Source organism: Aotus nancymaae, unplaced genomic scaffold, assembly GCF_030222135.1.
Source record: "Aotus nancymaae isolate 86718 unplaced genomic scaffold, 86718_ANA_hifiasm-v0.15.2.pri h1tg000028l, whole genome shotgun sequence".
NCBI classification, from domain to species: Eukaryota; Metazoa; Chordata; class Mammalia; order Primates; family Aotidae; genus Aotus; species Aotus nancymaae.
The window spans coordinates 38537301-38550719 of NW_026988441.1; the positions used below are offsets into that span (position 1 = coordinate 38537301).

Consider the following 13419-nt stretch of genomic DNA (forward strand, 5'->3'; position numbering starts at 1 on the left):
ATGATCCACCCGCCTCGGACTCCTGAAGTGCTGGAATTATAGGCGTGAGCCACCGCGCCCGGCCTCTTATTTTTATTAAATACAACTTTACTGTTTTGCTAGGGTTACGTTTCAGTTTAACCATTGAAAATTTAGCTCTGAATGGAGAATTACTCCAAGTGTCAAATGTACAATGCATTTTGAAGACTTATTTATTTTATTTTTGAGATAGAGTCTGGGTCTCATGCAAAGGCCAGAGTGCAGTGGCGCGATCTCGGCTCACTGCACCCTCCACCTCCTGGGTTCAAGCGATTCTCCTGCCTCAGCCTCCCAAGTAGCTGGGATTACAGGCACCTGCCACCATGCCTGGCTAATTTTTTTTGTGTTTTTAGTAAAGATGGGATTTCAGTATTTGGCCAGGCTGGTTTCAAACTCCTGACCTCAAATGATCTGCCCACCTCGGACTTCCAAAGTGCTAGGATTACAGGTGTGAGCCATTGTGCCTCGCCACATTTTGAAGATGTAGTACAGAAAAATGTAAACTGTCTTATCCGTGAGTTGTTTATATTGATTACGTACTGAAATGGGACTTTTGGGCCAGACACAGTGGCTCACGCCTGTAATCCCAGCACTGTGGGAGGCCGACGTAGGGGGATTACTTGAGGTCAGTAGTTCAAGACCAGCCTGGTCAACATGGCAAAACCCTATCACTACTAAAAATACAAAAATGACCTGGGCTTGGTGGTGGGCACCTGTAATCCCAGCTATTCAGGAGGCTGAAACATGAGAATCATTTGAGTCCGGGAAACGGAGGTTACATTGAGCCCTGATGACACCATTGCACTCCAGCCTGGGTGACACAGTGAGAATCTGTCTCACAAAAATAAAAAAAGAAATGATACTATTTCTACTGAGGCCCAGAACTGTGGCGCACATCTGTAATCCCAGGACTTTGGGAGGCCAAGGTGGGCGGATCGCCTGAGCTCAGGAGCTTGAGACCAGCCTGGCCAACGTGGTGAAACCCCGTTTCTACAGAAATATAAAAAACAATTAGCCAGGCATGGTGTTGTGCGCCTGTAATCCCAGCTACTCAGGAGGCCAAGGCAGGAGAATCACTTGTAGGCAGGAGAATCACTTGAACCCAGGCAGCAGAGGTTGCAATGAGCCAAGATTGTGCCGCTGCACTCCAGCCTGGGTGACGGAGAGAGACTCCATCTCAAAAAAAAATAAATAATAACTATTAATTTAAAAAATACATTATTAATACGGTTTGGCTGTGTGTCCCCAGCCAAATCTCATCTTGAATTGTAATCTCCATGTGTTGGAGGAGGGGCCTGGTGGGAGGTGATTGAATTATGGAGGCGGGCTTTCCCCCTTGCTGTTCTCTTGATAGTAAGTGAGTCATTAGGAGATCTGATGCTTTAAAAGTGGCACTTTCGGCAAGGCATGGTGGCTCACACCTGTAATCCCAGCACTCTGGGAGCCCAAGGCAGGCAGATCACGAGATCAGGAGCTCAAGACCATCCTGGCCAACATGGTGAAACCCCAAAAATTAGCTGGGTGTGGTGGCGGGCACCTGTAATCCCAGCTACTCGGGAGGCTGAGGCAGGAAAATCACTTCAGGGAGGCGGAGGTTGCAGTGAGCCGAGATCGCGACACTGCACTCCAGCCTGGGTGACAGAATGAGACTCTGTCTCAAAAAATAAATAAATAATTTTTTTTTTTGAGATGGAGTCTCGCTCTTGTCTTTATTTTTTGAGACGGAGTCTCGCTCTTGTCACCCAGGCTGGAGTGCAGTGTCACGATCTCAGCTCACTGCAACCTCCGCCTCCCGTAATTCTCCTGCCTCAGCCTCCTGAGTAGCTGGGATTACAGGTGCCCGCCACCACACCCAGCTAATTTTTGTATTTTTAGTAGAGACAGGGTTTCACCATGTTAATCAGGCTGGTCTCGAACTCCTGACCTTGTGATCTACCTGCTTCAGCCCACCCAAAGTGCTAGGATTAAAGGGGTGAGCCACCGTGCCCATCCATAAATAAATTTTTTTAAATTTGTGAGTTGTAACAAAAACCTGGGCTTGGGCAAAGGTCATCTGAGTAGTTCTTCCCTGTATTAAGTTACTTACCTTCCCTTGATCAACTACAAGCATCCCAACCTGTGACAAAGAAAAAAACTGGAAGATTCCACCTAAAGACCCGGTGATTTCTGCCTATGAAACAAACAGAAAATACTTCATATAAATAAATCTTAATATGCATGTGTTTGTCAATTTCAGTTCAGGCCAGGCTCGGTGGCTCATGCCCGTAATTCCAGCACTATGGGAGGATGAGGTGGGCAGATCATGAGGTCAGGAGTTCGAGACCAGCCTGTCCAGTATGGTGAAACCCTGTCTGTACTAAAAAATATAAAAATTAGCTGGGCATGGTGGCGTGCACCTGTAGTCCCAGCTATTTGGGAGGCTGAGGCAGGAGAATCACTTGAGCCTGAGAGGTGGAGGTGGCAGTGAGCCGAGATAGCGCCACTGCACTCCAGCATGAGCGACAGAGTGACACTCTGTTTAAAAAAAAAAAAATGGGCCAGGCGCGGTGGCTCATGCCTGTAATCCTAGCACTTTGGGAGGCCGAGGTGGGTGGATCACCTGAGGTCAGGAGTTCAAGACCAGCCTGGCCATCATGGTGAAACCCCATCTTTAAAAATTAATAATAATAATATTTCTTTAAAAATTTGGCCAGATGTGGTGACTCATGCCTGTAATCCCAGTGCTTTGGGAGGTGGAGGCGGGTAGATCATGAGGTCAGGAGTTCAAGACCAGCCTGGCCAAGATGGTGAAACCCTGTCTCTACTAAAAATACAAAAATTAGCCGGGCATGGTGGTGGGCACCTGTAATCCCAGCTACTCTGGAGGCTGAGGCAGGAAAATCACTTCAACCCAGGAGGCAGAAGTTGCAGTGAGCCAAGATCGTGCCACTGCACTCCAACCTGGGTGATAGAGCAAGACTCTATCTCAAAAAAAAAATAATAATACTTTAAGTTCAGATTAATAAGTTATAATGAAGGAAAACTATTTATTTATTTATTTATTTTGAGATGGAGTCTTGCTCTTTTGCCCAGGCTGGAGCGCAGTGGCACGATCTCGGCTCACTGCACCCTCTGCCTCCCAGGTTCAAATGATTCTCCTGCCTCAGCCCCCTAAGTAGCTGGGACTACAGATGCCTGCCACCAGGCCTGGCCAAATTTTGCATTTTTAGTAGAGATGGGGTTTCACCATATTGGCCAGGCTGGTCTCAAACTTCTGACCTTGTGATCCACCACCTTAGCCTCCCAAAGTGCTGGGATTACAGGTGTGAGTCACTATGGCCTACCAGAAAGTCTTTTTTTAGAAAAACAAAACGAAAAAACAAATACTGCCCTCTGTGGAAATACAGCATGCCACCGAGCTTGGGGGCTCACGCTTGTAATCCCAGCGCTTTGGGAGGCCAAGGTGGGCAGATCACCTGAGGTCAGGAGTTCGAGACCAGCCTGGTCAACGTGGTGAAATCCCATCTCTACTTAAAATACAAAATTAGCTGGGCGTGGTGGGGCGCACCTCTAATCCCAGCTACTCAGGCGGCTGAGGCAGCAGAATCACCTGAACTGAGGAGGCAGAGGTTGCAGTGAGCCAGGATCGTGCCAGTGCCATCCAGCCTGAGTGACAGAGTGTGACCTTGTCTCAAGAAAAAAAAAAAGAAAAAGAAATATGGCACTCGGGGCAAAAACTTGAATTAAGACAGTTTTGGTCTAGGTATTTGGAGGAAATTGATATGACCCAGACTGCTAAAAGGCTGCCTGGGTCTTTCATTCCTGCCTGGGGCTCCTCATTGCTGACTGTTGGCTGGACAGCAAAGTGTCTAGCAGCTGACTTGTAACACGAGTCAAGAACCCCACCTAGGGAGAGTGAGATAGATTGCCAGAGCAGCCCGACTGGCTACCTCCAACAACTTGCAGAGAGATTTATTTATTTATTTATTTATTTATTTATTTATTTATTTATTTAGAGACGGAGTTTCGCTCTGTCGCTCACGCTGGAGTGCAGTGGCGCGATCTTGGCTCACTGCAACCTCTGCCTCCTGGGTTCATGCATTCTTCCCTGCCTCAGCCTTCCAAGTAGCTGGGACTACAGGCACCCACCACCATGCCTGGCTAATTTTTGTATTTTTTAAGTAGAGACAAGGTTTCGCCATGTTGGCCAGGATGGTCTTGAACTCCTGAACTCAGGTGATCTGCCCGTCTTGGCCTCCCAAAGTGCTGGGATTACAGGCATGAGCCACCGTGCCTGGCTGGTGTGTGTGTGTGTGTGTGTGTGTGTGTGTGTGTGTGTGTATAAATTTTCTTATACAAAAAAAATTTTTTTTTAAAGATGGGGTTTCACCATGATGGCCAGGCTGGTCTTGAACTCCTGACCTCAGGTGATCCACCCACCTCGGCCTCCCAATGTGCTAGGATTACAGGCGTGAGCCACCATGCCCGGCCGGTACATATATTTTTATTTTCACATTCTTACCAAATTTAACATACCTGTCTGTCATAGTGATACTTCCAAAAAATGAATCCCCCAGTATTCGAATAATATATGTAGGTCTGAGATATCTGATCTCCTCGAAAATAAGCAAAAACCAAATTACTGATCTCCTATTAAAAGAAAAAAGAAAGAAAAAATGAAAGGAAGATGCCAACAAGTGCACTCCTGAACATTATTCAAGAAATGAAAACATATCCGCACAAAAACCTGGATATCTGGACGTGACAGTTCATTTGGGGCTGTTTCTGACAGCCGAAAAGTGGATACATGCCAGACATGGTGGCTCACGCCTGTAATCCTAGCACTTTGGGAGGACGAGGCAGATGGATCACTTGAGGCCAGGAGTTCAAGACCAGCCTGGCCAACATGATGAAGCCCCATTTCTCCTAAAAAATACCAACATTAGGCAGGGAATGGTGGCTCAGGCCTGTAATTCCAGCACTTAGGGAGGCCGAGGTGGGCGGATCACTTGAGGCCAGGAGTTCAAGACCAGCCTGGCTAACATGGTGAAACCCCATCTCTACTAAAAATTAGCCAGACATGGTGGTATGCACCTGTAGTCCCATCTACTCAGGAGGCTGATCCAGGAGAATCACTGAAAGCTGGGAGGTGGAAGTTTCACCACTGCACAACGTGCCTGACCCTGCTTGCTTATTTATTACTTATTTATTTTATTTATTTATTTATTTATTTTTGAGACTGGGTCTCACTCTTGTTGCCCAGGCTGGAGTGCAATGGCCCAATCTTGGCTCACTGCAACCTCCGCCTCCCAGGTTCAAGGGATTCTCCTGCCTCAGCCTCCTGAGTAGCTGGGATTACAGGCATGAGCCACCACACCCAGCTAATTTTGTATTTTTAGTAGAGATGGGGTTTTTCCATGTTGGTCAGGCTGGTCTTGAACTCCTGACCTCAAGTGATCTGCCTGCCTTGGCCTCCCAAAGTGCTGCCATTACAGGTATGAGCCGCCATGCCCAGTCCGTTTTTTTTTTGTTTTTTTTTTTAAGACAAGGTCTTGTTCTGTCCCCCAGGCTGGAGTGCAGTGTTGCAATTATAACTCGCTGCAGTCTCAAACTCCTGGGCTCAAGGTATCCTCCCACCTCAGTCTCCAAGTAGCTGCGGTTACAGGCACACACCATTAGGCCTGGCAAAATTTTTTTTGTTTTTTGTTTTCGTTTTTTTTAAGACGGAGTCTCCCTCTGTTGCCCAGGCTGGAGTGCAGTGGCGCAATCTTGGCTCACTTCGACCTCAAACAATCCTCCTGCCTCAGCCTCCCAAGCAGCCGGGACTACAGGTGCGCGCCACCACGGCTCGCTAATTTTTGTATTTTTGGTAGAGGCAGGGGTTTCACCATGTTGGCCAGGCTGGTCTCGAACTCCTGATCTTGTGATCCACCCGCCTTGGCCTCCCAAAGTGCTGGAATTATAGGTGTGAGCCACCGCGCCTGACCTGTTTTTGTTTTTAAGACAGAGTTTCACTGTATGCCCAGGCTGGAGTGCAGTGGCTCAATCTCGGCTCACTGCAGCCTCCGTTTCCCAGGTTCAAGTGATTCTCCTGCCTCAGCCTCCCGAGTAGCTGGGATTACAGGCATGCACCACCATGCACAGCTAATTTTGTACTTTTAGTAGAGAGAGGGTTTCCCCATAATGGCCCTAAATGACAATCATAGACTGTTTACATTAGTAGTAAGGCTTCCAGGCAACAGTAGGCTATTAGTAATTAAGTTTGATTTTCGTTTGTTTTCATTTTGAGACAAGTCATGGCTCTATTGCTCAGGCCAAGTGCAGTGGTGTGATCTCAGTTCACTATAACCTGTGCCTCCTGGGCTCAAGCCATCCTTAGCTTCCCAAGTAGCTGGGACTATAGGTGTGCACCACCATGCCTAGCTATCTTTTCTTTTCTCTTTTTTCTTTTTTTTAAATTATTATTATTATTATTTTAAAGAGGGGATTTCACCATGACGGCCAGGCTGGTCTTGAACTCCTGACCTCAGGTGATCCACTCACCTCAGTCTCCCCATGTGCTAGGATTACAGGCATGAGCCACCGCGCCTGGCCTCTCTTTTCCTTTCTTTTTTTTGAGATGGAGTCTTACTCTGTCTCCCGGGCTAGACTGCACTGGCGCAACCTCGGCTCACTGCAACCTCCACCTCCCAGTTCAAGCAATTCTCCTGCCTCAGCCTCCTGAGTAGCTAGGATTACAGGTGCTTGCCATCATGCCCAGCTAATTTTTGTATTTTTAGTAGAGACGGGGTTTCTCCATGTGGGTCAGGTTGGTCTTGAACACCTGACCTCATGATCTGCCTGCCTCCAACTCCCGAAGTGCTGGGATTACAGGCGTGCACCACTGCACCCGGCCTTTTTTGTATTTTGAATAGACACAGGGTCTCACCATGTTGCCCAGGGTAGCCTCGAATTTGTGAGCTCAAGTGATCCACCCACCTTAGCCTCCCAAAGTGCTGGGATTACAGGCGTGAGCCACCATACCCGGCCAGTAATTAAGTTCCAGGGAAATCAAAAGTTACCTGTGAATTTTCAACTGTGTCAGGTGGAGGGTGGTACCTCTAACCTCTACCTTGTTCAAAGATCAGCTATAAATGGATGTATTTATAGTATGTCAGCCAGTGGATCTGAAAACAGCCCCAAAGCCTTTTCCATCTCCTGAATGTGCTCTCAGCCCATGGGAAATAACAGTGACCAAGTTCTTCACATTCTCCGTCTCAAGCCTTATATTGTCCTTTCTTTTTCTTTTTTTTTTTTTGAGATGGAGCTTTGGTCTTGTTGCCCAGGCTGGAGTGCAATGGCGTGATCTCAGCTCACTGCAGCCTCCACCTCCCGGGTTCAAGAGCTTCTCCTGCCTCAGCCTCCTGAGTAGCTGGGATTACAGGTGCCTGCCCACCACGCCTGGCTCATTTTTTATATTTTCAGTACAGATGGGGTTTCACAAAAGAAAAAAACAATAAAAAAAAAAGAGAGAGAGAGATGGGGTTTCACTGTGTTGGCCAGGATGGTCTCAAACTCCTGACCTCAGGTGATCTGCCCGCCTTGGCCTCCCAAAGTGCTGGGATTACAGGCGTGAGCCACCGCGCCCGTCCCCAACTAATTTTTTGTACTTTTAACAGAGAGAGCGTTTTGCCATGTTGGCCAAGCAGGTCCCAAACTCCTGGCCTCTAGTGGTCCACCCACTTTGGCCTCCCAAAGTGCTGGGATTACAGGCATGAGCCACCGTGCCCAGCCTCTTTTTTTTTTTTTTTTCGACAGTCTCACTTGTTGCCCAGGTTAGAGTGCAGTGGCATAATCATGGCTCACCTCAATCTCAGTCTCCTAGACTCAAGCAATCCTCCTGTCGTAGCTGCGACTACAGGCACTTGTCGCCATGCCAGCCTGGTTATTTTATTTTTTGTAGAGATGAGGTTTCACTATGTTGCCCAGGCTGGTCTCCAACTCCTGGGCTTCAGCAGTCCTCTTGCCTCAGCCTCCCAAAGTGCTGGGATTACAGGTGTTAGCCACTGAACCCAGCCTTTATTTCTACTATAATTGTTTGTGTTCAGAGAAGAGTAAAAGAAATGAACAGTTGGCTGGGCGCGGTGGCTCACGCCTGTAATCCCAGCACTTTGGGAGGCCAAGGTAGGCAGATCACGAGGTCAGGAGATCGAGACCATCCTGGCCAACAAGTTGAAACCCCGTCTCTACTGAAAATACAAAAATTAACTGGGCATGGTGGAGTGCGCCTGTAGTCCCAGCTACTCAGGAGGCTGAGGCAAGAGAATTGCTTGAACCTGAGAGGTGGAGGTTGCAGTGAGTCAAGATTGTGCCACTGCACTCTAGCCCGAGTGACAGAGTGAGACTCTGTTTCAAAAAAAAGAACAATTATCCAGTTATACTCACCATACAAAACAGAGTTTCAGTATAACAGCAGTTATCACCGGAAACATGTGTAACAGGGTGTTTTATACCTGAAAGGAAAATATGATTTTGAAATGTTTATGAATTCCCTGAAATTTAGAGAAAAGTTTAGTTTTTGTTTTTTTTTTGAGACAGAGTCTCCCTCTGTCATCCAGGCTGGAGTGCAGTGGTGCAATCTTGGCTCACTGCAACCTGGGGCTGAGTCTCCTTCCTCAGCCTCCTGAGTAGCTGAGATTACAGGCACACATCGTCACACACAGCTAAGTTTTGTATTTTTAGTAGAGATGGAGTTTCTTCATGTTGGCCAGGCTGGTCTCGAACTCCTGACCGCAGGTGATCCACCTGCCTCAGCCTCCCAAAGTGCTGGGATTACAGGTGTGAGCCACCGCACCTGGCCAGCGTCTCTTGTTTGTTTCTTTGTGATTTTTTGTTTTTTGAGATAGACTTTTGCTCTTGTTGCCCAGGCTGGCGTGCAATGGCGCGATCTCTGCTCGCTGCAACCTCCTCCTCCTGGGTTCAAATGATTGCCAGGCCAGTCTCGAACTCCTGACCTCAGATGTCCTCCTGCCTCGGCCTCCCAAAGTGCTGGGATTACAGGTGTGAGCCACCACATCCAGTGAATGTCTCTTGTTTCAGTCAGTCCAAGCAGCTTTTGTGGCTTGTGACTATAGTCCACACTGGGAACACTAGGTTCGCTGTCTATGGGATGGGGCTCAGGCCAGTCTTTATTTTGACTGGAAAGGACAAAGTAACGTCCCGGGGCTGACATCCAACGTTAATACTCTCATGTTGACTACACTCAGACAAAATTAAAAAATACAAAAGGTACATACCAAAAGTCACATTCCAGGAATTATTTTCATAATCATAAATATAGACTTTTTGAGCCACTACTAACAGCAATAGTGAACCGGCAAAATGTGCTGATGTCACTTCTGGTACACCGACCTGAAAGTTATCATATGGATGATATCAGTGAGAGGATCTTTTCAAACACTGATTCAGAAAGCCACGCTTCTAGACATGCATTGAAAGAAAAATTTATGGCTGGGCATGGTGGCTGACACTTGTAATCACAGCAATCTTGGAGGCTGAGTGGGGGATCACCTGAGGTCAGGAGTTCGAGACCAACCTGGCCAATGTGGTGAAACCCTATCTCTATTAAAAATTCAAAAATCAGCTGGGTGTGGTGGCAGGTACCTGTAGTCCCAGCTACTCAAAAGGCTAAGGCAGGTGAATCACTTGAACCTAGGTGGCGGAGGTTGCAGTGAGCTGAGATCACAACACTGCTCTCCAGCTTGGGTGACAGAGCAAGACTCTGTCTCAAAAAACAAAACAAAACAAAACAAAACAAAACAACCCATCTCTGAGGCTGGGCATCGTGGCTCATGCCTGTTATTCTAGCTCTCTGGGAGGCAGAGGCAGGTGGATCACCTGAGGTCGGGAGTTCGAGACCAGCCTGGCCAACATAGTGAAACCTCATCTGTCCTAAAACATACAAAAATTAGCCAGGCGTGGTGGCTAATTTTTGGGATAATCTCAGCTACTTGGGAGGCCTAGTGGGAGAATGGCTTGAACCCAGGAGGCAGAGGTTGCAATGAGCTGAGATCGAGCCACTGCACTCCAGTTTGGGTGACAGAGCGAGACCCCATCTCAAAAAACAAACAAAACAAAACAAAATATTCTCAGAGGACAAAGCCTAAAGTCTAAATATAATGAATGGCTAGCGTTAACCGTTAAGTGTCGCTTTTAGGAGAAACATTGGTATGCCGATAAATGACAAAACTTCATTTTTATTTATTTATTTTGAGGTAGAGTCTTGCTCTGTCGCCCAAGCTGGAGTGCAGTGGCACAATCATAGCTCACTGTGACCTCTGGCTCCCAGCTCAAGCAATCCTCCCACCTCAGCCTCCTGAGTTGCTGGAACAACAGGCATGCACCACTGCACCACCACGCCACCGCGTCACCACACCACCACACCTGGCTAACTTTTTAAAATTTCTTGTAGAGTTGGAGCTTCGCCATGTTGCCCAGGCTGGTCTTGAGCTCCTGGGCCCAGGCATTCTGCCCACCTCAGCCTCTCAAAGTGCTGGGATTATAGGCGTGAACCACCTATTTAGTACAGGTGTCGATGGTATAGTTTCTCAAGTATTCACTAAGGGTGTGGTTTTCCTGCTTTGGTTTATGACAATTTGGGGAGTCTTTTTTTTTTTTTTTTTTTTTTTTAACAGAAACAAGGGTCTCCCTATGTTGCCCAGGCTGGTCTTGAACTCCTGGACTCAAATGATCCTCCTGTCTCGGCCAATCAGTGTGTGAGGATTAGAGGTGTGAGCCACAGTACCTGACCAAGGGAGGTCTTGAAATTACTGCGTGTAAAGTAAGATACCATCCCACCTATCTATCTATAATATAACCAATGTAAGGAAGAATACCTACATCCACTCTTTTTTCTTTTTCAGGAATAAAAAGTCTATTTTGGTAGTAGGAGCAGAATAAAACCAGCCCTTCTTTAGGCTTAGAAATTACCCTTAATATCTTTAAGAGGTACATTGTAAAATAAACCTCTAAACTAACAAAAACAGACTAATCCGATATATCTGTATTTTCCCTCAAATATTACTTATACTAGCATCCTTCAAATCATTCAGTAAAATAATTACCTGCATTGATGTAGGAATGGCAAAGGGAAGGAGACTAGTCTCAAAGTTATCTGTTGTGAAAAAAACTTGTTTTCTGAAACACACAATAAATGAGTTAAATTAGGATAATGTCACACAGGGAAAGAAAAAAGACTGTAGAGTTACTCTAGGTTTCCATTCAAACAACATTTTTATTGTAACCAGGAGTCATTTAGATAAACTTTACTTATTTTGCATAAATAAACCTCTATAGTCCAGGTATTTCACCTCTAGAAATAACAGTTTAAATGTGTGAACACATCAAATATGAAACTATATAAAATGTACACTGATTGACAGGATGTACTTCAGTATCATAATTTATATGGCTCTAATTCCACTAAAGTAAATAGTTTAAGATCAGGAATGCGTATGTAAGAAATAATTTGTTCTTTCATATGAGAAACTTTTATGTAGGAAAAGCCATCCATGAACATGGTATATCATTTTATCATCCAGGTCTCCTCCCCTGACTCCCAAGAAATTTTATGGTTTTCATTTCATATGGTTTTCAACAGATAAGAGTTACTGAGTTAATTCCTATTCTTTTTAATTTTTATTGCCATCATGAATATTTTTCATAGTAGCCCTTTTTTAAAAAAAAAGAAAGAAAGATGGGTGGTCAGGCACGGTGGCTCACACCTGTAATCCTAGCACTTTGGATGGCCGAGGTGGGTGGATCACCTGAGGTCAGGAGTTTGAGACCATTTTGGCCAGCATGTTAAAACCCCATCTCTACTAAAAATATAGAAATTAAAAATTAGCCAGTCATGGTGGCACACACTTGTAATCCCCGTTACTTGGGAGGCTGAGGCAGGAGAATTGCTTGAACCCAGGAGACACCTGTGAGGTTTCAGTGAGCTGAGATTGTACCACTGCACTCCAGCCTGGGCGACAGAGCAAGACTCTGTCTCAAAAAAATAAAAAAATTTAAAAAAAGATGTCTTTTGCTATGTTACCCAGGGTGGTTTTGAACACCTAGACTCAAGGGATCCTCCTGCCTCAACCTCCCAGCCATAATTACCTTTTACAATTGGTCTTGGCTGATTTATAAAAGAACTGCTGATGTGTCTGTGTTTTTTCTGCAGAGAGTCTTTGTCATCCAGACTGGGGTACAATAGTGTGCTCATGGCTTACTGCACCCTCAAACTCCTGTACTCAGGTAAATCTCGTATCTCAGCCTCCCAAGTAGCTGTGCACACCGCCACCCCTAGCTAATTTTCTGTATTTTTTGTAGAGACTGGGATCTTACTATATTCCCAGGCTAGTCTTGAACTCCTAGCTTCCAGCGATCCTCCTGCCTTGGCCTCCCAAAATGCTGGTACTACAGGCATGAGTCACTGCACCTGGCCTCCGGTCCCCTCTTTGATGCTGCCAGAATGATGCAGCGCCCCCATCCTCCACCTCAAGGTGAGGGCAAACACCTTGGCATGGTGTATGTACCTGGTTTTCTAACCTGCTACCCTTATGAACTCGAGTGAATGTTGGCCATGGTGTTTTCATTCTTTTGAGTGCTCTGCTCTAAGCCCATACACATTTGGTTGCTCCCACCATCCCAGTGAACTCCTATTCATCCATCAAAAGCCATTTTTGGCATCAACTCCCCGGTAGAATCTTCCTAGGCATTTTCTCCTGAGGCACCCAACAGCGCTTATACCAAGCACCTTTTATTTTTTTTTTCTTTGTCTTTTTTCTAGTCCCCAGCAACTCCAGTATTTCTACATAGCGAGCATCGCTGACAGGTGGTACCACGCTACTGCAGTTGTTTTGGTTCCTGGCTGATCCCTTCAGCGCCCTTCCTCCAATTCTAGCCCCTGACTGTGGACTCCTACAGGCCAGCAACTAGCAACACAGGGCAGAGCCAACTTCTTTAATGTTTGTTGAATGAATGAATGAATGAAGGAAACCTAAAGGTTAAATTTACCAGTATTTTTAGTAGAGAAGGGGTTTCAGCATGTTGGCCAGGTTGGTCTCGAACTCCGCACCTTGTGATCCACCCACCTCGACCTCCCAAAGTGCTGGGATTACAGGCATGAGCCACTGTGCCTGGCCCCTAAAGATGTAATTTTAAAGGAAGATAACAGTACACAATGTGGCCGCTTACCCTAGATATAGTGCTATATTTTTCTTGCAAGGATGTGTAATCAAGCGTGGTGTTGTAGATGAAAAAGACAGGCGGTCCTAGAGAGATAATCACAAAATCTTAATATCAATAACCATAAACAGCTGATAGAAACACTTTTTAACAGGGACCATAAAAAGATAAATAAAAATAAAAAAAAAATAACAGGGACCATATCAA

The 13419-nt window shown here is 46.0% G+C and overlaps 1 protein-coding gene across 1 annotated transcript in view; it reads right to left on the reverse strand.

Moving 5' to 3' along the window:
* The window catches only part of CATSPERD (cation channel sperm associated auxiliary subunit delta), a 51311-nt gene that overhangs the window by 33107 nt on the left and 4785 nt on the right, over window positions 1–13419 (reverse strand). Inside the window, exons 3-8 of the mRNA XM_064380733.1 lie at window positions 13222–13298; window positions 11100–11172; window positions 9273–9387; window positions 8422–8489; window positions 4534–4647; window positions 2105–2188 (exon numbers count right to left, since the gene is read on the reverse strand). Of these exons, the coding sequence (XP_064236803.1) occupies window positions 2105–2188; window positions 4534–4647; window positions 8422–8489; window positions 9273–9387; window positions 11100–11172; window positions 13222–13298 (531 nt within the window). The remainder of the gene's footprint in view (window positions 1–2104; window positions 2189–4533; window positions 4648–8421; window positions 8490–9272; window positions 9388–11099; window positions 11173–13221; window positions 13299–13419) is intronic.